This window comes from Arctopsyche grandis, chromosome 2, assembly GCF_051622035.1.
Source record: "Arctopsyche grandis isolate Sample6627 chromosome 2, ASM5162203v2, whole genome shotgun sequence".
NCBI lineage: Eukaryota > Metazoa > Arthropoda > Insecta > Trichoptera > Hydropsychidae > Arctopsyche > Arctopsyche grandis.
Window position 1 is genome coordinate 29,406,104 of NC_135356.1, and position 26,252 is coordinate 29,432,355.

Sequence of the window (26,252 nt, forward strand, 5' to 3'; positions counted from 1 at the left end):
TCGAGGAACAGGCTTTTCCTCCCGTATTAATGTGCGCGCGCAGAATACGGGAGGAAAAGCCTGTTCCTCTTGTTCCTGTTGTATCCTGCTCGCGCAAATTAAGTGAGTATGTACCGTTTACCATGCACCCTTTTTTTTGATCTTTCGACTTAAGATCTTTCGATTTTCGATCTTTGCCTTCCGATATTTGCGTTTTCTGTAATTTAACATTCTGGCTCGTCACGGAGACCGTAAAAATACATATGTATGTACAACTCATGAAACGCAAACCATAACAAAGTTTGTTGACAATGGTTACATAAAAAAATACAAATTTCTCTGTATACACCATATAAGTGGTTCATTATATAATCTTTTTTGACTTATTTATATTTGACAGACTATTAGCTCATTTGGAGCCCTTTTTTTCACGTGCAAGTGTATCTATTGTATCTGCCTAGTCGAGGCACTAGGTAGGTATTGAGGTAATTTACGAACCTATGAAAAACCCCCTGCGACATCATCACGCCAGGTTCCTGGTTCGATTGTGACGTAAAACGCAAATATACCAAGCCGTTAAATTTGTTAGGTAAAGGTGTGTGTGTATGTGAGTTGTTCCGATGATTTGGCTAGCGGTATTGCGGAAGGGTCACTGGGTATTAATACCCTGATGCTGGGGCTCAGCTGCCAGGTCCAGTGCCGTTGTCGCCACCGAACGCTGAACACGCACCAGAGGTGAGCACCACACCCCAAACACTACAACATCACATGGAGGAGGGCCAGACCCTCAAAAAAGAGTAAAACAGTCATGCGACCTTTGCCGATTACCACTTGGCTACTCCGATCAGGATCAAAGCATCAAGAAATCGCGTAGAACAGGCCTGTTCAGGAGCCTTAACACTTTTCAATGTCTTTTTAACTACACTCCACAGACCATCTTTTCAGCCGCTTGTTTTCACGCTGAATGTTCAAAAGAACTTTTTTTTTAAGTGGGTGCTGAAATCTAATGTGAAACAAAAAGTGGTTTTTTGGGAAGCATTTGCTGCCACAAACGAGTTGATTTACAGCTTGTGTACTGTCCCCCCCAGTCATTAAATTTTCCGTATTGAAAATGACCAAATATACAGCTCAGATCACATTAAAACTATTATCCCTTTAACGAATTGAAATAAGGTAATTACAATACAATCGACGACTTCATTTGGATAAGGTTATGATATAAAAAATAGCGTCTCAGTAATCGGTCAGCTTGCACTATATGGAACTTGCGAATTTGGCGCGAAATGCTCTGTATTATTGCCATGCGGCTTCCAAACCCCTCCTTCTAAACTCCCAGCTAATCACTCGCCATCGAATAAAACGAAACGTCTCAACATAGCAGCTTTTGAGCGTGCGTCGCGTATCAGATGTCGAATATTTTTAGACGGCGTCAAGTGATTCGATCAACCTGACCAAGTAAGCGGAACTTCTTTGGCCAATCCGATTTCCGGTATACATACAGGGGGGGAAATTATATTTCACATTATTCGATACAACAGAATACGTGTATAAAGTCGACTTAGGACCTAACCAACCTTTGGTTGGTTATAATTAGAGACCGGAATCTGAAGGGGCTGTTTATTGTTCAAAGGATTTACAACAATGGAACAATAGGTGGCACGTTTCCGGCCCCTTCAGATTCCGACCTCTAGTTATAATATTCAAAATAGCGTCTCAATATATTTGACAATATTGACATTTCAATATATATTTTTTAGCACATTCTACCTAAAACTTATACATATAAGTCAATATTATTCTTACAATGTACAAATGTAATCGTTAAATTTGGTTAAATATTTTGTCATCAAAATAATAAGACTTTATAATTTTATTTAAATATGTGATCAGGATCATTATGAAATAAACTTTCGATACAATCTAACTTCACTTCAATATACATAACATACTGACCATTTGTTTAAAAAAAAAAAAAAAAATATATATATATATATATATATATATATATATATATATATATATATATATATATATATATATATATTAAACAAGTAATTAGGTAAATGGCTTAGTTTAGTGCACAATCTAAGCACGATTAATTAGTTAGTCTTTTTTTTGTTTTGCAATATTCAAATACCTACATTGTAACTAACCTAAATACTATGAAAATAACTTAACTTGATCTAAATATCAAATACCACAAATAACTATAAAAAAAATCAGCTGATTTTGAGCATTTTATTCACTGAAAAGGCACATTTGCATATATTAGTTACAAATAGCCTTAGTATGGTTTTGAGATGTAAGCTGGTGAATATTTTCGGAATGACGTTGACGAGGATTAAAATCAGTTAATGTGACGCGTCTAATTTCGACCTAAGCGTCGTTTTGTAGCTTTAATTTTAGACTTTCGCAAGTCCCACCGATCACAATCACCGTGGCCTATATTTTTTCTTTCTAAATATATCTCCTACTCTATTTGCGAACTCTTCCCTAGCCTTTCTCGCATACATACTCGACATACTTCCGACAAGCGTTCATTGTTGAAAGTTTGCGGGCTTAACTTTGTTCAAATTCGCATCGAAAATTGACCGGGTAAAATTTGACGGGTGCTGTTTTGTGGCTCATGATTCAAGTCTGCTATTTATAGCTGTCTGTTTATTTTAGGATGTTGCGAACGTTGTCCATTCCGCGTGCGCAATTGTTTATTCTGGATTTCGCTTCTGTTTTTCCGAGCTGGCCAAATACGAGCATTCCATGTCACACCAACTCAGTTATCGTCCATTATTAGATAAATTTGATCCGTCAGGAAAACAAACCATCCTCCTTTTTAAAATTTTAAATTGAGGTTCTTTGATGCCTTTGCGTCTATAGATGGCTAAATGCTAACCATTCTTCGATTTACGTACAAGGTAGCTTGTATTTTATTAACTATAGTATATTTCAGATATATTATTATTAGAGAAATTGGGTTAATTTAAATAAATACCGATTCAATCATTACTTTTTTTTTAAATAATTAAAAACGAGAGGCATTCCCGGGAGATTTAAATTGCTAAACGTAAAAATAATGGGGCCATAAAAATAAAATAAAATTAGCATCAAAGAACAATGAAAGTGTTGGATGGTTACCAATATCGAATGATTTTATAAATAGCCAAATAGAATACACATACATAGGTACTAATAGTTGTGTATATTTCTAACTTTCTATCGATTCATTTCTAGAACAATTATATTTTGAAATCTGTTTTAGTTTTAGTTGAAACCAACAAACGAAAACTTATGCCTGCCTTGGATTACAAACTACCCTATTATCCTGTGTGTAAATAGTATTATAAGTAGATGAGGTAAACGCTACGATTGTCTATCTAGACGAAGTTATTGATCATTTGAACTATAGCAATATACTAACACCAAAATTATGTATTGTTATTAACTAGGAGACAACAGATTCTTAGGACATAATGTCTAAATTCTTATTTACTAGTTGTACAATTTGTATAAACTGAAAAATAGTGTCGTTTTTCCTCTTAATCATTTTGCAGCGATTTTGATTTTGCATTGTTTTTGCGATTTATTTTAACTATTACAATATTGCGTTTTAATATTTTTCATTAACATTTGCAATTTATAATAGGTACGTATTCGTAATTGTCGAACAACTACGGTGGTCGTGCATGATATTCATATTATTTAAGACTGTATTTAAATTTGTGATCGTTTACATCTTCACTATTTAAGAATCACAGGAAAGTGTATTTTAAGTGAGAAAAACAGTTTTAAATATTTGCATCGACATCGAACTATGGCCGTTCAAAATTAGAGTTGCAACCAAAAATAGAACTGTCAAATGCGCTCGCACAGCAGCGGTCATTATGAATTTTTCGATTTATATTACACTCACAAAAATCCATGAAATATTTTAAAACGAGGAGCCAACTAAAATAAATCGATTTTTACAACTAAATGCCGTTGTTTTTCTTTCCTTATTTTAGATTGATAGATTAAAAAAGAAATTCAAATGTATTACATTTAATTATGCATACACACATGATGCAGACCAAATTTCAAGTTATTTCAATTTTTTTAGTTAACATGTTACATACTTAAAGTATGTACATATACATAGTTGGAAGAAACCACATTAATTATCGAGTAGTCATATATCGCTTTCAATTACATAGAAAGACTATTATGCCAGTACAAGGTTTTCATTGTACAAAATGGCCAAATTATTTTTTTATTTACTGTTATTATATGGTAACTAAGCTTCTAATTATGGATTTGAACGATTGTGTAATACAAGAATTTCTTTTTTGAAATTTGGCCTAGAGTTCTTTCTAGATTCTAGAAAGAAATTTTTTATAATATGAATCTGATCCTGATCCAATGATGATCCCATATCCTGAAAAATATTCTTCAAAATTTAAAAGTCTAAGAGTAAAGGTTCAATAGTGTTATGAACCATGTTTTCTAACATTTTACTGCGACTGCAATTATAATAAAATGTGTGGCAGCGTGGCGTGGTGAGATTTGTTTTTGTGTAAATGAGATTTTTCAGGTGTATGATGTGTGTTCAGGTGAAAGATGTCCAGCCGCCCAGGAGTAAGGAGCAGGCGCACTCGCGTCTATGACTGCAACTACAACATGGGCGAGAGCTACTATCGGTCAGCACTCGACAAGCTTGACCGTAAGAACAGCGGCAGGCCAGAGGTTGCCGAGGCCACCCCATCTGTAGCCAGGGACATCGAAGAACGTTACGGCCGCGCGTTCGCCAACGAAGACCTCACCGGAGCCAGGCGCCGCGCTGAAAAGGTCATCAGCGAAGACTCTCTCTTCGACTCACGCGGAGGACGGGCAGCCCGAGGAAGGCCACTCAGCGCTGCTATCGATGACGACAACGAGTTCGATGAGGAGGTTATTATTTAACTACATCAATTTTTATCTAAATCACACATGTTAACTAACATGATGGTGAAAATATACTCTTTTTATTAGTCCTAAATTCAAATTATTAAATTTATATATGTATATCAAATATAGTATATATAGATCTTAAGTTAGATTTTATTTAGAAGCAAATTCGATATAAAAATACGTTTGGTAAGAAACTTTTCATTTTAAATACATTTCCAAACGTAGCTTAATTGTCCGAAGATTCTCAATGGGTAAAAGTAAGAAAAACATTTAAAAAATAATCTGTTTACCATCTTATCGTTGAGTAGTATCATAACTAGTAACCGGACCGGAAGGTGCCGCGTATTGTTCAAAGGTTGTAAATGCATTGTTAAAGATTTGCCGAACCTTTTTTACAAAGGATTTACAACAATGGATAGCACTGTGACTATCCGGTGTCTAATCATAACTCATTAAAATATCGAAAATCTCTTGCATATGTATGTCGCATTCTTCCTTCTTAAATTCGATTAGTCAGGATCGAATTATATATGTCAAAAATCAGAGAAACTTAAACCATTTACCTGTCTTTCAATTTTATGCAAGTTATGTACATTTTGAAAAGGTCAATTTAGTAATTTTATATTGTGGAAAGATCACCTTCTTCACGTTTGGATAGTTCAAACTAGATAAATATACAAACACATTTTCAATTTTTTATATGGATTATAAACTGCAATTAAACAGCATTGAAAAGAATTGATTATTAATTTATTGATTGCAGGTTTCGAACTCTCTACGTCGCCTTCGCGCCAACAAGAAGAAGTCTGTGTTCATGGATGACGTGGACATGGAATCGACAGTGTCTAACTTGCACAGCCGTTCCCGGCTGGGACTCGCCGAGAAGATTCTGGAATCTGCCGGAGTCGGCGAGAGTTCCGGAACGAGACGGAGGGTAACTCGCGTGGACGACAGCACAACAACCGCACGCTGGACAGCCGTAGACGAGACATCTTCCAGTGCAGCGTCGCGCGCCAGGGCATCCAGAGCTCGTCTCTCAGATCTCGAGGAGGAGAGCAATATCATGCAGAAGCGTCAGGCAGCACGGGAAAGTCGCGCAGCCGACTATAGGGCCTACATAGTCGCCGCCGATGCCGACTAAATCAATCATCGCACTCATAAAACCACCGACCATATCTAACGTCAATTCACACCAACCTTATCCACCCCATTACATTGTTGTCGTCTACATCTGAAATCACAATAGGATCATTTAAGACCTAATCAGTATTTCTGTTTCTTTAGAACCCATTTTTGATATACATGGAAACACCTCAGAGTATTAAGCTCAGTGAAAAGTTGGAATAGTCATCTCAAAGTTTGAGCTCAGATTACACACGGACGCAACAAGTCTTAACATTTGTGTATCATCAAGTTTTATAAACATGAAACATAGTCAATTATTATACATTCTTGTTGTGAATTGTATATATGTATGTGCACACTTTTTTAAAGAGAACAACTTTTCAATTTCAATTCAGTGTATATAAAAGTCATCTATAAACACTGCAATTATGCAAGTTAAAAAAGACACGAAATTATGAATTTTAAAATAAGTATGAATAGTAGTACGTTTAGTATAAGGTACATAATCCAAGACTAAAGTTGTCACTGAGTATTTTAATACATACTCGGGTGACTAATTGAGTGCGATCTCTTTTGGTTGCCAAAATTGCAGCTCGGGATGATTAAGATCATTTTCGCCAGACTGCATTTGGTGCATTCCAATCGAATTAGCCAAAAATTCTCACTCGTCTGATTTGTATTACTATTCATATTTGACAACTTTCTACTTGGCAACAATGTTTTTAACACTATAAGAAAAAATCAATTAGAAAAGTGCTTTTCAAATAGATCTTACATACATAATGTATCTATAAAAAGCTCATTGCATTGTGATCGAGTAAACTGTTGGAAGCTTCAACTTAAGATAAATGAAATTAGCTATTTATTAAAAATAATAAATAAAAATAAGCAACAGGTAGGGAGATATTGTACATATGTACAGTGCATTTAGGCGGTCACCATATTCGTTTTAATAGACATGATTATAAATAATGCATTTCAAAAAGTCAGTATTCACACATTTGCGTATATTATTATGAAAATACAGACCGCGATTACCATGTGCATTTTTTTTTAATTATTACTCGTTGACTTTGTTGTAAAATAATGGCGACACGTTATGTAAGTCTATGACGATGCATCATTTAAAAGCGCAACTGCAACTGCAAAAAAATACATGTATAATATACGTTTTTAATACGACAAATAAAATATTTATATCCAAAACTTTGTATTTATTATACTCACATTGTGCATTGCTGATTATTTGGACTTCAGATATCAATTGCTGGTTGATTTATTCGTCGACAGTTATTAAATTCTGAAAAGCGGCTTTTAAAAGGTAGATTTGCTTTTTGAAAACTCTAATTTTCATTGCGCAAGCGAACATAAATGAAATAAATGTATGACAAGAAATTTTTATTGATTCACCGTATAATTAGAATGTATTATAAGTAAAGTTAGAAGAGTATTATAACTTGAGATACTATTCTAGAATCCCCCGAAGAAGATGTGTTAATATTACGACAATACAACATTGATAAACATTGATTTTTAAATTAACGAAAATCACATATAACAAAGGTGTAAAAGCGGTTGACCAGTTTTTAAGCAATGACTAAAGACTATAAATTCCAAATATCTTAGTGATGTACTTTATAAATCACATTAAATCGATTGATTTTAATCAAAACTAACACTAACAAGATTTTTGACATGTTTATGTATGTCCAATTTAGATGAAACCTATATACTAGATTAAAATATACATACATATGCATGTTTAAAAACTATTAAAACACCAATAGTAAGCAGAAAAATGTCACTAGCCAAAGTAGTATATTATATTTCAATCTAAAATGCATTCAAGCCAGGCCGCATTGTCATAGCTATAGCCAATTGCATTTTCAGACTTGGAATAATATCCGTATTTAGGCATAGATCTTGTAAAACTAAAATCAATTCCAAACAGTAATGGTAGTGTTTGATTTGATTGAAGCAGCAAAAACAAAATCATTTGATTAAAGCAGAAAAAGCTTAAATGATTTGATTATATACTATACTATACTACATACACATACATACGCAAGTATCGCGCAAAAAATTAATATTATATTAAGTAGTATTAAACCCATCATACAAAAAATCAAATCAATAACGTCATTAATTAATCAAAATTTCATAACTGTTTTGATAAGCATTTTATATGCTATGAAGAAAACATATATCCATCCTGGTTGAAGTAAATAAATAAACAAATGGTTGAAATAACTTTGTATACATATGCAGTGGGAGATTAAGGCACAGCAGAATCCGAATCTCATATCCAAGATATTTCTGAACCAAAATTTTACTATGCCAAAGCAAATGGTAAACAAACTCTAAGAGTAAATACTTCTATTGCTAGATGTTAACTATTTTCACAAACAAAACTAAATTGTCAATAAAATACAACGATTGGAAAAACATAAGTCGTTTAAATGAACACGAATCTTCCCCAGCTCATTTTAAATCAATGTTACCTTTTCAAAAACGATTATCAATTATTGGACATATCAATATACACTTAATGTGCAGACACACAGAATCGTACGGCATGGCATGCCTAGGTAGACTCGGACTGTCAACAAAATTTCTTCACATAATCACCATTATCAATTACTGCCAAATCTATGTCAATAAAAGGAAAATACATCACCAAAAACACTCCATGAAGTGAAGTTTTTTTCACATGAGTAAAACTATCAAAAAAACAACACATGCAACTTTCCACTATTACGTCATGATTAGGAGAGGGGGATTCGGATTACATTGCACTTGGAACCTCCAAAGTGCTTAATCTGCCACTGTATGTATACATATATTGGTATATCAATTGTCGTTAAATGAAATCTCCATTTATACACTTGTCTTGGTACTAGGAGTATATAAAAAAATCTTGAATTAATAGAAATTAATGAAATACATACATACATATGCATATAACTGTAATAAACATAAAATTATTAATCTTATTCAAAATTGATGATTCAAGTATAGAAACGGAGAGTTCATTCAACGAGAGTTGGCGAAATCAGGTCTACTGACACATATCTATCTGCATTTGAGAGGTTAATGCATAGGTTTACAACCTCCTTTTGTAAAAGCCAGTAATTAAGAATGCTGTACTCATCAGTGAGAAAAAGTATCATATATCCAGAGGAAATGTACATATTATCATTATGTAATACTAAGTAGGTATTATCTAATGATAATACGTAGCAATATGTTCTTGTAAGCCTATGTATTATACTTACTCTAGATATACATAGATATTATCGATATTAACTTCCAACAAATCTTAAGAATTCATATGAAATGGTGCATACACATAATTAATTCATTTTTGATAAATTTGGTGAGGATCCTCAACCTTTCAAGTATAGTTATACAAAACAATAAGATTTCAATATAAAAATTGCCTTTTGCCTTTGGTAAACGCTGACAAATTTATCTACAATTAAAAGTATAGTTTATTAAATGCAACACATTATTTATATAGACAAATAAAAAATAAATCAATCAACTATGTAAGGTTCGCTTTAGCCAAGAAAAAGCGTCATTATTCATATAAATAGAATTTAAATAAAAGTTCAAAAAAGTTTCAAAACCAATCAATCAGCCTTTTGAAATCAAAATCATAAAACAAAAAAAAAATGCATATAAAGTAAAATGTGAGACGAACTCAACGCACTTGGGAATTTTAGTGTGGTTTAAGTTACGGAGCTCTTCTTTTTATTGTAATTCTTCCTCTAGCCAATAGTGCTGTGTAGATTCGTAATTTATTTCCATCCGGTGTAGTTTTCTTTACCCAAATCTGAAAAAAAATTTTTAAGTCAAGTATTATGATATAAGTATATAGTATGGGTAAATAGGGATCATATATCCATTTAAATATTTTTGAAAAAACTAATTATTTCGAATATAATATACAAACAATGGTAAGTTTTAAAATCAAAAGTAAAAAATACATTCCAATTAATTGAATGTATCAACATAAAATAAAGGAATTTTAATTTATCACGTGTACTTGTAATACATACAACTAAAAAGAAACGAGCAGTAAAAATATTGATTCCTGATTTAGAAAAATATCTCGACAATGATTGGAGAAGGTCAAAGTCTGGAATAATTCTGGCCGAAAAGGCCTATCGGTATATAAATAGAGATATAAATCTTACGCAGTCAGAACCAATGGCAGTGATATGAGCTGGAAACCTTGGATGATCTCTACCCTCAACGAAAATACTCTGGCCTCTGTGATACCACCGCTTTTCATACAACAACTTTCCATCTTCAACTCGAGCCTCGGTATGTGGTGAAGCGACTTTATTTTCGGTCGGAATTGGTTCTAAAGTTACAAAAAAAAACACGAATTATAAAATTTATTTATGAAAACAAAAATCTACATGCAAATGAAATAAGCACCAGCTTCCAACGGATATGGAGAAGACAAACTTGGAGGTGCTTGATTTTTTCGAGGCTGACTTGTAGTTGGTGCACGCGCTCGAGTGATCATTTTCAAATCGCTATCTATGTCTCTGTCATCTAAAGTAAACGTGAGAGTAGTCGTGATGGGTTTTCGTCTTTTGTCAGGTACTGGTGGAGGATCGTTGGGTCGACGTCTCAACTTACGAGTCATAGCTGGTTTCATCTGAAATTAATAAAGTATTTTCCAGTAAAAATTATGAAACCCAGTGTCGATTCTCGATTATCCGAATATGAATTATCTCTGTGTGTATCCTATTTTTAAAAATAAAAGCATGTCAGAAATGATCTTTAATCAAAATCGAGGTTCGAAGAGCTATTTAATCAAACATTATATAAAGCAAATCAATCGTAGTCTCATTGTATTATGGATGAAAACTTTTCGAGATGTAAAAAAAGATATTATATATCTAAATACAAGAGAAATATCTGAATTAATGACAAATTTACAAGGCTGTAAAAATGTCGATAAAGAAAACATCTACATGGAAGTGTTTAGAATGAGATACAAATGAAGAACAAATTATCAATTATATTAGTTACAAATAACACTGACTTCCGTTGATAATTTGTTAGAGTAAATCGACAAATAGTGATTCAAATATAACGGCTCTTAGAAAATTTGTATTGATATGAGAAAATCGTCAAGGAAAAGACTCAAAAATACCAAAATCAGTTTTATTTATAAATAATATGGATTAAATGAGTAATCATCATTAACCTTGATAGTCCGGTTTTTACTATGTATATGTACTAATAAAAATATATCGCATGATCCCCATTGAATTGTATGGAGTCGAGACATGGACGCTTAAGTAGAGAGAATGAGATATGTTAGATGCCTTCGAAATGTGGTAATGGAGGCGGATGCTGTGCATTTTTCGGACCACAAGACGCAAGAACATCTCCATCTTCAAAGAGATGACAGTTTCAGATTGACTCTCCACATAGAAAAAGGATTCTTTCCTACTTTGGCCATAGTTTCAGGAGAAATGTGGAGAGTTTAGAGAAGCTGGTAGTCATCAGAACACTAGAAGGTAAGCGAGCGAGAAGACGGTTTCCCATAAGATGGTCAGAACAAATCAAAGAATTGACAGGATTGTTCCTCAGTGTTGCTTTCAACTTGGCACAAAACCGGGGGGAGGGGAGGTGGATCGTCCACCGGATTCCAGATGATAGAAATGACCACGATGCTCAGCATTGAGCAAACGAGTTAAAAGATTTATAAAAAAAATATATATATAACCTCCATTGAATCTCCATTCAGTTCCATATTGTGTCGTTCACTCTCAACGTGTTTTTTCTTATCTTCAAGATCAGCTATGAGATTGTCCTTGAGTTCAATTTTCTTTTCCTCGAATTCTTTGGCGGCTGCCTTCTTTTCAGCTACGAAATCATGCTGCACCCTTTCTAGCAGATAGTCGCGGCTCATTTTGTTAAAAGTGTTGCGCTCTAAATAGTCATTTTCGATCTTTTGAAAGCGTCGCAAAAGTTCCGGGTGACTGTTCGAGCTGAGTTGGCTGATTTGGAAATTTATTCTTTCTAGTTTATCCTGATAAACCCTGAAAACGAAAAAACAATGTTGAAAACTCTCGTTCAATACTCATACCTATATCAAAGTGGAACCATTTCACTAACATTTCTTTTATCTCAGGCGACTCTTTCATATCAGTTTCACTAGCTTCTTCAGTATCTAAAATCATGAAAAACACATATTTATTGGTAGATTACCTGATTGTATAAACAAATAAATAGTGCCTACGTGAAAAATTCAATGCTATGTAATATAGAAAAGTGGTTCAGAAAATACAAATAAATTAAAATAAAAGTTGAAAACAAATAATAAAAAATCATATTTTAATGAAAAGCTGTTGGATATATTAGGGTGTGCCTTAAATATTAACAACAAAAAATGTGTAAAATAAAAAAATGGTCTAATAAACTAGAACAGACCTAGTTTTCTTTGATAATTATCATAGAAAAATATTTATAGAGTTCTCCAAATCGTAGCTTTAAAATCCAAATGACCAATGATTAGTCTTTCCCTCATTTTACATACATATCTTAATGCAGACATTACTTTTATTCGGAGTTAATTTAATTTCTTATCAGAAAACCTGGAGCCAGATCTGGCCCGAGTGTATATGGCGCCCCTAGGTAGATTGGTTTCAGCCCCCCCCCCCCCTTTAAATATTTAAACAATAAATTTCATAAAATTTTATGTTGAAAAAAATATATAAAATAAAATACGGATAACTATGAATAAATTCGGTAATGAAGACATTAAATTATATTCAACAATGAATCGAAGAATTTTATAGTGAAATTTCTTCTTTCGAATATAATTGGTTAAGATATTTAATTTCGCGAAGCAAATCCATTCCTGATATATATCTATATATACATACATACATATGTATCAGCGGTATTTTATATAAAATCCAATTCCAAATTACCATTTGTACCGACGAAAGTTTGCTGTTTTATAAGTTTTATTCGTGAATCGTCGATATTAGACAGTCAACTTCCTGCGTTCCTCGTAAATTATAATATTTAACAATCAGTATTATTACTTCGAGTAGAAAAATTAAATTGAATATAGAATGTTTTAATTTCAAAGAAATCCTATTTTTTTTTTTCATTTTTATAATCAAAAAAAGAAAAATAGGGGCGCCTTGCAGCGCACATACGTAGATATCAACGATTTAGGCGGCCAAAAGCCAATTTTTAAAATACAATGTAACGGTAAATAAAAAATTACTAGAATAAGTACACAGTTCCAGGTAGAACATTCCATCCCTTCCATGCGTCATCGATGAGCTAGAGACCACTTTCGGGTTGTCGGAATTCGATCGTTGCTTAACGTGCACATGTCTGTTCTCGGCGCTCCCAAACTTACAACTTTTCCAAAGTTCATAATTATTTTCCAAGTGATAGTTTCAAAGTGAAAGTGATGGATTGCAAAAATTCAGGTAAGAAGCAACGTATTTTGTTATTATTGTGTTAATTTTTTACTTTCCTTCGTATACTTACGACCTATAAAAGAAAGCCCCTTTAAAAATGTTTTTTTTTAGTATAATTTCATTCTAAAAGCTATTTCAAAGTACTTCAGGGTTCGTCCCTGTAATAATTTCTTTGGTACTCAATATTTTACATAAAAAGCTATATAACGCTAGAAAAATTAGCCGTTTCCAAGTTTAGAGCGTTTGAAACTTTGAAGTTAAAAATAGTTTTAAATGTAAAGTTTTTTCTTTTTGACGATTTTTTTTCTTTTTGTTTTAGGCACATCTAGTGCTTCAGGCGCTAAAGTAGTGACTCGAAAATATCTGTATGACCAGATACAAATGCAAAATTTACCAACTCTCAGTGAAAAACTGAATTATTATGAGAATCATCTCTTGAACCGTTATGGAAATAACGAAAATGCTAAAAAGTGTTTGAAACAAAGATTTTATTATGTGAAATCTCAAATAAAACAAAGATGGTTGAAAGCTAACAAGTTTTTGGTAATAAAGGCAATAAAACAGTTTGGCAAAATCCAACACCTTCATCTTCGCGATTTTGTCGTCCTATCCGATTTCGGTATTTGAAAGAAACTACAGATGTAACGAAAGAAGAGATCAGTTATGTACAAGAGTCTGTAAAGTCGCTGAAGAACACCAATCTCACATTACAGGACAAGGAATTTATATTTGGGCACAAACTAAAAATGACAATGGTGGATGGAAAGGTGTGTAACACAAAATCAACCTCCCAGTGCTACATCTGTGGGGCAACATCAAAGAGTTTCAACGATTTGAGCAATAAAAATGATGTTAGCCCTCAAGCTCTTGAATTTGGTTTGTCTGTATTACACGCCAGAATTCGGCTATTTGAAAGTGTAATCCACCTAGCGTATAAATTGCCTGTTAAAAAATACAGAGAGAGGAAAACTGAAGAAGAAAAGACCTTGGAAGCAAAAAGAAAATCAGAAATCCAAGAGAGGTTTCGCAATGAAACTGGACTTTTAATTGATATGCCAAAAGCCAACTTTGGCAATACAAATGATGGAAATACAAGCAGGAGATTCTTCGAACAGCCTGAACTAGCTTCAGAGATTACAGGAATAAGCTTGGGGTTGATTAAACGATTCAAAGTAATTTTAGAGACAATTTCCAGTGGTCATGAAATTAACGTAGAAAAATATGACCAATATGCGTTTGACACTGCGAAATTGTACGTGGAGCTATATGGATGGCATCCAATGACTCCCACTATGCATAAAATACTGATGCATGGAGGACAAATAATACGGAATTCATTGCTTCCTATTGGCCAACTCTCGGAAGAGGCAGCAGAAGCCCGGAATAAACATTTTCGGACATATCGGCTGAACTTTGCCAGAAAGTTTTCTAGAGAGGAATGTAATTTAGATATATATATAATAGACTCTTATTGAGTTCCGATCCCCTCATCAGCAGCATGCGACAAATAAAGAAACCGTCACTCAGAGCTTTTATGCAAGAGACCATAGAACTTTTGATGCCGGCTGAACCAAACACTGAGCCAATGGAGGAGTGCTCTGAAGATGAAAATAATATACATATATATATATATATATATATATATATATATATATATATATATATATATATATATATATATATATATATATATATATATATATATATATATATATATATATATATATATAATAATACATTCACTGCTATAACATGCAAATTGTATTACTTTGTGTTTATTACCTTTGTATTTTAAATGTTGTTTTTGTACTTGTCCTATAAGTTGCTCCTTTTCAGTAAATATGCTATGTAATGTGTAGGTATAGATGAAATAAATATTTGTTTTTATAGAAATGACATTTTTTTAAATATTTCTTGTATTTGGAACCAAAATAAGCCAAAAAATGTTTTTGGCCGCCTAAATCGTCGATATCTACGCATGTGCAGCGCCCTAGACACGTGCCTAGTCTGCTACACCTTTGAGCCAGCTCTGCGAGGTGTTGAAACTGCGACTCCATATGAAAAGCCGATACCTGATTGTTCTACTTGAAAACAGCTTAAATATTTTAATTCAATTGCATTTGGAAAATTTTTTCGAAGATACCAATAATCAAATAATTAGAATATAATGTCAGGACAATGACAGCTAGTCCATATGTTTTGTTTGCATTCGGCCACTGATATGATCAACGAGCTTCTACAGCCCGACGATTCATCTCTACAGCCTTGCCACTGAATTCTCACGAGCCGCCACTGTTGGGATATAATGACTAGATGACTAGATGGAACGTTCTCGGGTAAAATGTATACCTTCATCGCTCCCATTGTCGTCATCGTCTCTGTAGTCATCCATCTCGTCAAGGTCATCGTCTGCGAGTTCTCCATCATCCACAGAACTTGAAGAATCTTGATAGGACATATCGCGATCAAAAGGTACCGGCAAGACCATTGTGTTCTCATGAAAACGTACATCTACATAAATGTGCCAAAGTACCAACAGCTGGCTTCTTATTCAAACAAAGATTTGGTATTTTCTGCCATGGATTAAAATTTAAATTAAAGATATATAGTTAATTGCTTGTAAATAGCATAAAAGTAACAGATCTTTGCTGATTGTATCACTAAATATTCCGATTCATATAAAAAATGCAATTGTTGGAAATTTCGAATTATCGGAGTTTTTTGACCGTATCTCTTTTAAGGAACTGAAAGTAAATAAGGCTTTTGCGGATGATGCTTAGCTTATGGGTCTTGACCCAGAAAAAGGTTGATTGACACATGTATTTAATGGGTTGCAAAATATTTTTGAGATTATAGAGATTGTATGTGTGTATAGAAATTGTAATTGGAGACTGCTTGCTGCCAGTTATAGATAAAGGAAGTATAGGTATATGTGTGTGCTGAAAAGGATGATATATTCAGTTGCGTTTGTAACGAAATATTATTTATTTTTCTAATATTATATAATATAAATTATATAAGCTGGACAAGTAATGTATGTAGAACGGTAGGTTTGACTTTAATCTAGTAACTGTGTTGGCGGATTGTTTGACTGGTGGTTGAATAGAAACTCTCATTGAATGAGGAGAACATCTGGTGCATAGTGGTTGTCGTTCTTTGTCTACATTTTTGTGGAAAACACTTGTTCCATTTGGTCATTGTCGGGCATGTCAAATTATTAAAGCAAAGACCGTGTCTCTGCATATGTATAAGTTGGGTACGTGTATGATGACCAGAGATCGGTGGCCAGAATCCTGACCACCGATCTCCAGTGATGACTATTGATTCCTCATTATTACAATGAAAACCAAATTTCGAAACAGACTGCTGCCTGGAGAAAACCTAAGGTGCAGCCAGTGGCGTAACTAGGAATTTTGGACCCGTAAGCAAAAAATCATCAAGGCCCCCCCCCCTCGAATTTTTAAATCGAAATACCAAACTTTTGGTTTCGCAACGCAGTATTAATATAAATATAATTATTGTTAATATGCAAGTACATAATATGATTTTCTTAATTTAACTCACCTATTTTAAAATTTCCTCTTTCGAACCTTACTGTTTGCAAAATCATGAATTAATTGTTTGAGGTTCATTTTGGCTACTTCTTTGTCCTCAATTGTAAGCAAAGATAGTTCATTGGCTACGTCCACACTACCGATATCTACAGTGCCGGTTTTAGGGGGGGGGGCTGGGTCGGGCGGAGCCCGAGGGCGCCAAATAAATTAGGGTGCCACTCGATGCGCCAAATGCGCTTTAAAATTTAAAATTAGAGTGCCAAAAGCCATACAAAATTTTAGATTAGAGCGCCAAAGGCGAAATTTTTTTCTAAGGGTGTTGAGAAAAAATTGCCCGAGGGCGCCACTGGGTTTAAGGCCGGCACTGGATATCTACACCCGATATTTACGAAATTTTCCATAGCCAGTTCCTAAATAGCAACCACAGGTTGCAATATGGGAACTGGATATGGAAAATTGGAAAATATCAGGTGTACATATCGGTAGTGTGGACGTAGCCATTGAGTCTGGTTTGACGGATCGAATTTATTTTGTAATCTTTAATTATTTTTAATTTATTGAATGTTCTTTCTACACTAACCACAGTTACCGGAAGAGTAAAAAATAATATGAATGTGGTATATACTTCTGAAAAATCACTCTCCAAACAACTGTACTTGGTAAAAAGTAATTCTGAAAATTGCCTTATGATTATTGTTTCAGAGAGATCTTTCTCTATTAATAAAAGTACTTGTGTAAATTGAGATTCGAATTGATCTGAGAAAACTTCTGGATATTTTTCTCTGAGATTCAAACAATAGTTTTAAAAGCAGGTAATGAAAACCGAAATAGTTTTTCACTACCTGAATTCCCGCAAAACGTCTCTTAATTTGAACAGCTATTTTGTTGATTTATGGCCCCCTATCTCCGTGGGCCCGTAAGCATTGCTAACCCCCGCTACATAGTAGTTACGCCACTGGGTGCAGCCCATTTAATATAATACCAAAATTTGACCATATCTCAAAACGGATCCAAAGCCAAATTTCACATGAATAATATCTAATAATGTTTACCAATATTGTAGTTCGAATTATTAAAATAAAATTATTCTTGATTGTACGTACGTGTTATTTAATTGATATTGTCTTGGATCACGAAACCAAAACTATTATATGTAGCTACCTGTGTGCAAATTTAAATCGGCCGTTGCAAAAATCTTACCTTGTGATAAATATTGTGAGAAAAGCATAGTGTAGAAAATTTTAATCACAATAAAAATTAACCAAAAAACCAAAACGTTTGGTTCTGAATAGGACCAGACTACAAGTGAGACTGGACGTTTTTAAGTTCATTCATGCAAATATAGTGTTTAGGATTTTGATCTTTCGATGGCCAATCATTACTCAACATCCTTAAAGAAATACATCTAGAAGTCGCTAAGATTATAAAGATAACATAAAAGATCTAGCTATATGCGGACCGAAGCTATACCTGCTATCCCGTTATTTCCCCCCAATTATAGTTCCGGTATGTTACAAGTTATAATTTGCAACAGCAATCCACAAGTACACAACAAGACAACCTAAATAAATTAAAAAAAAATACGATGTCTTGTTTCGTATTTTTTAAGGTATATAATTTTTTCGAATCTCATTTATTTCGGCCACCTTTATATTTTGGCCTCCTGTGTGCATTACACGCATTTGTACATATGGTAGGCGCGGCCCTGTATGTAAAGACATTACATACTCGATTTGAGTGAGTGAATAGAGTGTAGAGTAGAATAATGGTAAACGGACTACTAGTCACATGTGAACCAGTCACAGGACAACCGGTCGCTCTAGATCGGTCACACGTGATCACCCGTCACCATAGAAATAGAATACATAGAATGGTCATTGTTAACAAAAGTATCGTCTAAAGCGAGCCATCGAAGAGAGAGACGGAAAGTCAGAAGAGAGACAAGAGAGAGAGAGAGAGAGAGAGAGAGACGAAGTTTAGCAAACAATGAACACACTCAGCCGCGCAGAGTTTTTATAGTAACATTTTTGGAGGCTGAGAGCGATTCTATGCATTCTATTTCTATGCCCGTCACACTAAAACTGGTCACACCCAAAAATTCGACCAATTTTTTTTTATTTTGGGGGTGTGACCAGTTTTCTCGTGACCAGTTTTAGGGTGTGACCAGTTTTAGTGTGACGGGTGATCACGTGTGACCGATCTAGAGCGACCGGTTGTCCTGTGACCGGTTCACATTTGACTAGTAATCACCGAACCTTATAGATCTCGAATTTAAATTATTACGAATGGCAACACTGTAATTGGTCATTTGACGTTTCACATTATAATCGTAGAGTTGTCGACTTTAGGTTGTGTGAGTGCACCTATGCCCCAAAATGTCAGCTGTCAAATGACCACACGCGTATATCCACTTGTATTCCACATGATCCTCAACCATCAACTATAAGGGCTTCGTTCCTCTTGAGCAATGCAGCCTCTGACATCTCCCGCCGGTTAGTAAAATCCAACTTCATTGTTTTCTCATTCTTTTCATTGTTCTCATATACAATTATACAATGTGTGGAAAAAGTCCAGTCACAATCTATTTTTATAAAGTATACAACAAATAATCTTCCGTTACTATTCTTAATTTTTCTTGTGACATCATTCAAGGTCTTTATGTGCGGTTCTTATCTCCAACTGATGCATACTGTTAAAATCCGTTCGCTAGTCCATAAATTGTCCATACAAATTGTGCAATTTTAATGTTTAAAAATTTTAGTGTGTTTTATCGATACATTGATTATTTTGCAGAAACAAGATTGTGCATTTGAAGCGTTCTGCAATTAAGTATATATATATGTAAATTAATAAGAGGGAGACTGCAATATGATTATTTTAAATTTTGTTTATTTTATTTGATTATTCTTTATTCTTCTCTTAGGAACGTAGAATGAGTATAATTTTTACTTTATCTATGTATGTACGTAGTAACAATAGATGATGTTTTGTGATCATGTGAAAATTCGAACTCGTGATTTTGACTGATTCGCACTCAGAATCGATCACTGATCACGTTTTCATGATCTAAAAAAAATGTGTGTGTCGGTGTCTGTGTATTTTGGGGATTTTTTGAACACTGTTAGTCCTATCGAACTGAAACTTAGTATCGGTTACTGAAATTCTTATCGATACTATGTAAATTTTTTTCAAATTTTTAAGTTGAACGGAAATGGTACCTCCCCTTATAGGTGTCCTCTTTTTATATGTTTTTGAATTCAATCATCTCCCAAACCGCTAACCGAATCAGACTCAGAATTTTTTTACATATAATATTCATATCTAGAAGTTTAAGCTTAATACCAAGTTATGTATAAAATTTGGTAAGCATCCGGCAACCGGAAGTGGCAGTTTACTCTTGTTCCATTTTTCTTCCACTATTTTTTTCGACCCCTTAAACATGTGTGCTCGTCACGAAAAAATTCAAGTATAATTCTTGTATCAATGTGATGAAAATAAAAAAAAAATCACTAAATTTAATAAACCGGAAGAGGGATTTTTTCCTCTTAGAAAGGTCAAAAGTGTTGTGGCCACTATTATTTCCACACCCCTGAACGTATCAAGCTGATAATTTATATTTGTATTCTTTTTGTACTAACTTAGACCTGATAAGGTTTTGGTCAGAATTCGTAAACCGGAAGTAGTATTTTTTTTTAAACAATATTTCATTATTTTATTTTGACCTTTTAAATTATTTTTATTTTCTTGATATTTAATGTGTATAATAATTATAGTGATTTTAAGTAATAAAAAAATTTCGAACAAAATCCGACAACCGGAAGTAGAACTTTTGTCTTGTGTAAGTTTCCCTACCTTTGAGCTCAATTTGTATCGAAAATGCTCTCATAATCGGTATGTGTGAACGTGTATAATAATGTTCATATATTAATATTTCTCATAAATATTTAAAATTTAATGAAAAAGGAGACTATATTTGATAGATCATATTTTTCATTTCTAGAGATGTTTACAAAATGTGAGAAATCACATGTACATTTTTCAAGAGCACATAATTGATAACGAATTGGTAACAAACAATTAATTATATCCCAAATTAATACAATGTAGGTTAGTATTGCATATCATTCTAGTCCAAATATTCGTTGATTAATTATTTGATAAATAAGTCTACTATTATCTCATTTAGATACGAAGAAACGTTTGTGTGTTTGTGTGTCAAAAAAAAAACCCAATGTGAATTCTATTTACATATGTACACACTGATTACCCAAATATAATACATAATGTGTACAGACAAATATAATATCATGAACTTTAATTGCATTATATATTGTTAATTGCAAATATTTAATTTGACAGATCACGACTCAATATACCGTTGTTTACAAAGTGAAGATGAAGCGCCGACGAGTCCCCAAGAATACACACCACTATTGCCGAGATATAATCGGACGAGGTCGAGAACATGGCAACCGGTATTTGTCTGCATCATGCTTATGATCTTCTTGCTGGGAGCAATAATTGGAATATATTTACTCATTGAAGAAGGTATAAAGTTCACGGTGTAAATGTACGGGCGTTATTTTTTAATTTTTTAAGTAAGAATCGTCTCGTCATAGACTCGTCATTTTGGACATTCGATACTCAAATTTCAGGCTGCCTAATCCGCAATACTCTACTAATAATATTAGGAAAAGAAGTAAGGCAAGGAGATACCATCTCACCCAAGTTATTCAATGCGGTACTTGTGGGAGTTTTCAGGAACTTGGAATGAGATACAGCAGGAGTAAAATCAACAGTCGTTTCTTGAATCATCTTCGGTTCGCAGACGATATAGTTTTAATAGCTCGCGATCCAGCTGATCTACTTAGACAGCATAACACAGCTGGACAGGGAAAGTAGGAAAGTAGGATTAAAAATTATCGTAGATAAGACCAAACCAATGTTCAATAGTTATTGCATGCCTGATAGCATCTCATTAGATAATAAACCAGTAGAAGTAGTAAATAATTATTAATATTTAGGTCAAATAATTGACATGTCCGGTAGTAAAGACGAAGAGATAGAGAGACGTATGCAATTAGGATGGAGTGCATTTGGACGAATGAATGTTGTTTTTAAATCAAAAATGCTGCTCTGTCTGAAGAAAAAGATCTTCGATCAATGCGTTTTGCCAGCGATGACGTATGAATGTGAAACTTGGACACTGAACGCCAAGATGCTACACAAAGTCCAATGTACTCAAAGAATTATGGAATGTTGTATGCCCAGTATACCGAGGAAAGACAGGAAGTGGAACACGTGGGTGAGATGTATGACAAAGGTAGTGGACATAGTCAATAGAGAAAAGAGATCGAAATGGCAATGGGCGGGTCACGTGGACGTGATGAAAGGTGGACAAAATAAGTGCTTGAATGGTACCCGAGAGAATGCAAAGGGGTAAAAGGAAGACCGCAGAGAAGATGGGTAGACGAAGTTAGGAAAATGTGTGAGGTGAGATGGATGAGATTTTCGCAAAACATAGACGACTTGATGCGTGTTGGAGAGGCCTTCATCCAGCGGTGGATGGTGAGCGGCTGTAAATAATGATGACGATGATGATATGAACTTAATTCGAGCTTAAATGAAAAAGAGGAAAATTTACCGGTAACTACCGATGGCGAAATTTTGACAATTTGCGTTAAAAAATTCGTAGTTTTTACATACGTATGTACGTACATATATATGCAGAAGATTCTTACCTAAAAGATCCTTCGCATATATGAATATTTTTCGCTCTGTATGTATTATATGTAAGTAATACGTAACGAAACTTGTAGACGAGCAACATCTATTTGGTTTCAGATAAAGAATGGCCTGTGAACATAGCTTTCGATATGATATCAAGAACCGGTTGGAGTGCTAGATCACCGAAAAGGGCCTTAGAATTACTCTCCGTTCAACCCGCAACTCACGTCGTGATAAGTCATTCTAATACCGAAAGTTGTGGAAACTTTGTAGAGTGTCAAAAGATTCTATTAGATATGCAGGTACGTTGTTGTTGCTGTTCGATATGTTTATATTTCAAAATATAATAATACGTGTGTGTGTGTGTATTGTTTTAGGATACATATCAAAATCTTCCGAAAAATATGTCCGATTTGCCGTTCAATTTTTTATTTGGAAACGACGGTGAAACGTACGAAGGCCGAGGGTGGAGTTATGCTGGTGAAATCGATCCTGCCATTAATAATAAATCAATTTGTTTAGGTGTAATAGGTAATTGTCAAATTATTACACGGCATATTTAGGTAATTTATCAAATTATTCATATACATATTTTGCACTAGAAAAGTATTCAGTCACTGCACAACGTTATCGGGTATTGTTAATACGTCAGTACCTCACTTTACGATGGATTTTTAATGGTCTATTATTAAGTTGGGAGTAGTCCATTGGCTGTGCTACCATTGAAAAAAAAATGTATATGTTACAGTTGAAGTGTATCTTCCAGTTGTAATATATTGTGTCTAGTTGGAATATATTCCATCAAACCTGGTAACAACTGCGGTTATAGTTTCTGAGGATAAAATTGGAGAATACGATACCTCGATTTTGTCAATTTAAAATACGTATTATCTGGTCGAAGCGCAACTGTCGCATTCACTCATTATATATATGATATATATTGTCGCATTCACTCAATATATACATATATCGAAGAAAGGAATGGCAACAAAAATAGGGTTTCGGGTGTACAGCCCTCTTAACATCGACAGTTAACTTTACAAGATTTGTCAGAAAGGTTTTCTCATTTAAAACTAAACTGACCAATTTAATCAATCATTAACTGCTACAAGGCAAAGCAGATTTTCTAAATTTTATCTAAAATTGAAACTGACCCTTGGAATTTGTATGAAATGAATAATATAGAATTCGTTTTACGGCAATCTTTTCATGAATATACTTTATAAAACATATATCGGTCGTAAAGCGAAGTATTGGCGTTCTCATTTAAAAGATTTCAATCACTGATTCTGCACCAAGCTTTATAAACCATGCTTTATAAACAAAGCCGCAAAAGGAAAATGATCTCATAAATTAAATTCATTTTTTCCAGGCAATTTCGTCGAATCGTATCCATCGCCGAAGCAACTGAAGGAGGTGAAAGCCTTCATTGACGAATCTATTCGACGTAGAAAATTATCAGCGACATACAATCTCATAGGACGATCGTTTAACGGCACGCCTACAAATCTATTCGACGTTGTTTCAAAATGGACACATTGGCATGACGACTAGGTATTACTGAATACATTATACGATCCGATATTTAATAATATGCGCCAAAATATGATGAATTTGCTGTTTTTATGCATAAATATTACACTTATTTGCTGCAAGTGTTGTTATATAATATATCCACGAGATGTTGTATTGTGTTGCGAAGCGTGTCAAATTGAATTGTTTGAAATTTCAGACCAAACTTTGCGATGACCTGTTGTTGTATGTACATATTTACTATGTATGTTGAGTGTGCATGTCTTATAAATTGTATATATGTATGTTTTTCATTCCAAATCACCCCTTTTTCATTTCAAATTAAACCTTTTTCATTTCCCCTTTCATGACCCCTTTTCAATGTCAATTTGAAATGAAAAAAAGGTCAATTTGAAATGAAAAAGCGTCAATTTGAGATGAAAAAGGGTTAATTGTTTGTTGTTTTCTTAATTTTATGTATATTTTACAGTATCTTGCAATGCAACGAAGACAGAACGTGTGCCAAAAGTTATTATATTATTTTTAATCTATTTTAAGGAAGAGTGTGAAATAAATAAGTTACCATTTTTATACAAAATGTTATATTATATAATAGAATATGTGACCTAAACTAATTTTTTTAAAATTGAGAATGTAAATAATCTACGCACAACATATTGTTAATATTAAAATACAATCGCATACGAGAATTTGCACGAGATAATTAGACGAAGCATTTATTTTGTTGGAATTGATGGTGAATTTATATATTGTTGAGCATGAGTGTCATCGAAGGCATAAAAGATACTAAATATAGTACCTTCTTATATTTTAAATTCACTTGTTAGTATTTATTCTGACATCACTCGGGTCTTATTATATGTAAATATACCTCGTATTGATATTGGGTCTATTATGAAACTCGATATCCCAAGACTTAGAGCCATATTAGAGAAGTAGAAGAACTTAGATACAGACTTTGTATATGAAATATAAGTGAAATATGTCCATATGTGTATGCATCGATTGAATTGACCTTGTATATAATATGTATTGATAGAATAGTCAAAAAATGGACCTTGATATAATGCGGTACTTGAGTTCGGGAAATTATATTGCCCTATAATATTATACGGGATGCCTTATATTATTATCAATGAAAGGAATCTCAATTTTCAATTTATTATTTCATCACTGTAATCTGTAAATTTTTGAGCTTTATACCAGATTGCTATGTTTAATTTTGATGAAATATATATATATAAAGTAATTCTACAAAATAAGTCTAACCTTTGTAAGTAATATTTTGATGAGCAATTTTTGATGAACTTTTTATTTTTATTTTTGTATAATGTAAAACCAAATTTATAACGTTTGATAATACAAACAAAATTTGCAACTATATGTTGTTATACTAAATCTTGTTGTACATATTTGTATGGGCTTTCTCTGTAGAACAATATCTATATGTATAAAGATGCGATGAAATAATACGGTAAGTGTATAATAAGTATTACAAAAAAAAAAGCATTTAAAACATACAAATAAATAAACTGCAAATTTTAATGGGTGTGCATATCTTATCCTTCGCTATTGTTTTATTCCTTATCTATAGGGCAAAATTTTACTCATCCTGATTAGTTCCAAATAGATGGGTTCCAAAGTCTTAGCCGGTTTGTCGTTTGTCCTTGTTTGAAGCATGCGTTATTTGTAGTATAGTTATTATCAAATATCAATTAATTAATATTCCGTTCTCATCTACTATGTACATATGTATATAAAGATAAATGTTTGTTCTTTAATTTGTTTGTCCACTATGCAAATTTATAGTTTTCAATTATAGTCTTATATTAATTTGATTATATTTCTTAAAAATTTAATATTTTGTAAGGTAATAAAACAAGCCATTTATTTCCTTCTTCTTCTTCATGTGCCATGTCCGCCTAGAACGTAGGCAACTAGATGT

General features: G+C 33.4%; 3 protein-coding genes across 5 annotated transcripts; 2 read left to right on the forward strand and 1 right to left on the reverse strand.

Moving 5' to 3' along the window:
• Positions 1 to 601: 601 nt before the first annotated feature.
• On the forward strand, positions 602 to 8,465 carry LOC143922757 (uncharacterized). 2 transcript variants are annotated; one of them, XM_077446096.1, is made up of 3 exons: positions 602 to 714; positions 4,563 to 4,899; positions 5,663 to 8,465. In XM_077446096.1, the coding sequence occupies exons 2-3, from the start codon at positions 4,570 to 4,572 to the stop codon at positions 6,038 to 6,040; spliced, it is 708 nt and encodes a 235-aa protein (XP_077302222.1). In that variant the 5' UTR covers positions 602 to 714; positions 4,563 to 4,569; the 3' UTR covers positions 6,041 to 8,465. The 2 variants fall into 2 exon arrangements, with proteins under 2 accessions (XP_077302222.1, XP_077302223.1); XM_077446097.1 differs by lacking the exon at positions 602 to 714 and adding an exon at positions 1,318 to 1,434 and having other exon boundaries at positions 5,663 to 8,464.
• Positions 7,228 to 16,155, reverse strand: LOC143922756 (sin3 histone deacetylase corepressor complex component SDS3-like). 2 transcript variants are annotated; one of them, XM_077446095.1, is made up of 6 exons: positions 15,843 to 16,147; positions 12,169 to 12,223; positions 11,777 to 12,092; positions 10,501 to 10,696; positions 10,224 to 10,393; positions 7,228 to 9,859 (listed from the first exon to the last, which is right to left on the reverse strand). In XM_077446095.1, the coding sequence occupies exons 1-6, from the start codon at positions 15,979 to 15,981 to the stop codon at positions 9,761 to 9,763; spliced, it is 975 nt and encodes a 324-aa protein (XP_077302221.1). In that variant the 5' UTR covers positions 15,982 to 16,147; the 3' UTR covers positions 7,228 to 9,760. The 2 variants fall into 2 exon arrangements, with proteins under 2 accessions (XP_077302221.1, XP_077302219.1); XM_077446093.1 differs by having other exon boundaries at positions 7,403 to 9,859; positions 10,471 to 10,696; positions 15,843 to 16,155.
• A 3,182-nt stretch (positions 16,156 to 19,337) lies between these two features.
• Positions 19,338 to 26,201, forward strand: LOC143922714 (peptidoglycan-recognition protein 2-like). The gene is made up of 6 exons (XM_077446046.1): positions 19,338 to 19,539; positions 21,407 to 21,595; positions 22,892 to 23,076; positions 23,152 to 23,305; positions 24,147 to 24,328; positions 24,777 to 26,201. The coding sequence occupies exons 1-5, from the start codon at positions 19,515 to 19,517 to the stop codon at positions 24,326 to 24,328; spliced, it is 735 nt and encodes a 244-aa protein (XP_077302172.1). The 5' UTR covers positions 19,338 to 19,514; the 3' UTR covers positions 24,777 to 26,201.
• The last annotated feature ends 51 nt before the right edge of the window (positions 26,202 to 26,252 follow it).

Excerpts from the sequence above, each read along its gene's own strand:
- LOC143922756 (XM_077446093.1), bottom strand. The coding sequence starts at position 15,981 with ATGGTCTTGCCGGTACCTTTTGATCGCGATATGTCCTATCAAGATTCT. Across the intron at positions 12,093-12,168 it reads TCGCCTGAGATAAAAGAAAT|GGTTTATCAGGATAAACTAG; the intron begins GTTAGTGAAATG and ends TTTCGTTTTCAG. Across the intron at positions 10,697-11,776 it reads TGAATGGAGATTCAATGGAG|ATGAAACCAGCTATGACTCG; the intron begins GTTATATATATA and ends TATTAATTTCAG.
- LOC143922714 (XM_077446046.1), top strand. The coding sequence starts at position 19,515 with ATGCAGCCTCTGACATCTCCCGCCG. Across the intron at positions 19,540-21,406 it reads GCCTCTGACATCTCCCGCCG|ATCACGACTCAATATACCGT; the intron begins GTTAGTAAAATC and ends TTAATTTGACAG. Across the intron at positions 21,596-22,891 it reads ATATTTACTCATTGAAGAAG|ATAAAGAATGGCCTGTGAAC; the intron begins GTATAAAGTTCA and ends ATTTGGTTTCAG.
- LOC143922757 (XM_077446096.1), top strand. The coding sequence starts at position 4,570 with ATGTCCAGCCGCCCAGGAGTAAGGAGCAGGCGCACTCGCGTCTATGAC. Across the intron at positions 4,900-5,662 it reads ACAACGAGTTCGATGAGGAG|GTTTCGAACTCTCTACGTCG; the intron begins GTTATTATTTAA and ends TATTGATTGCAG.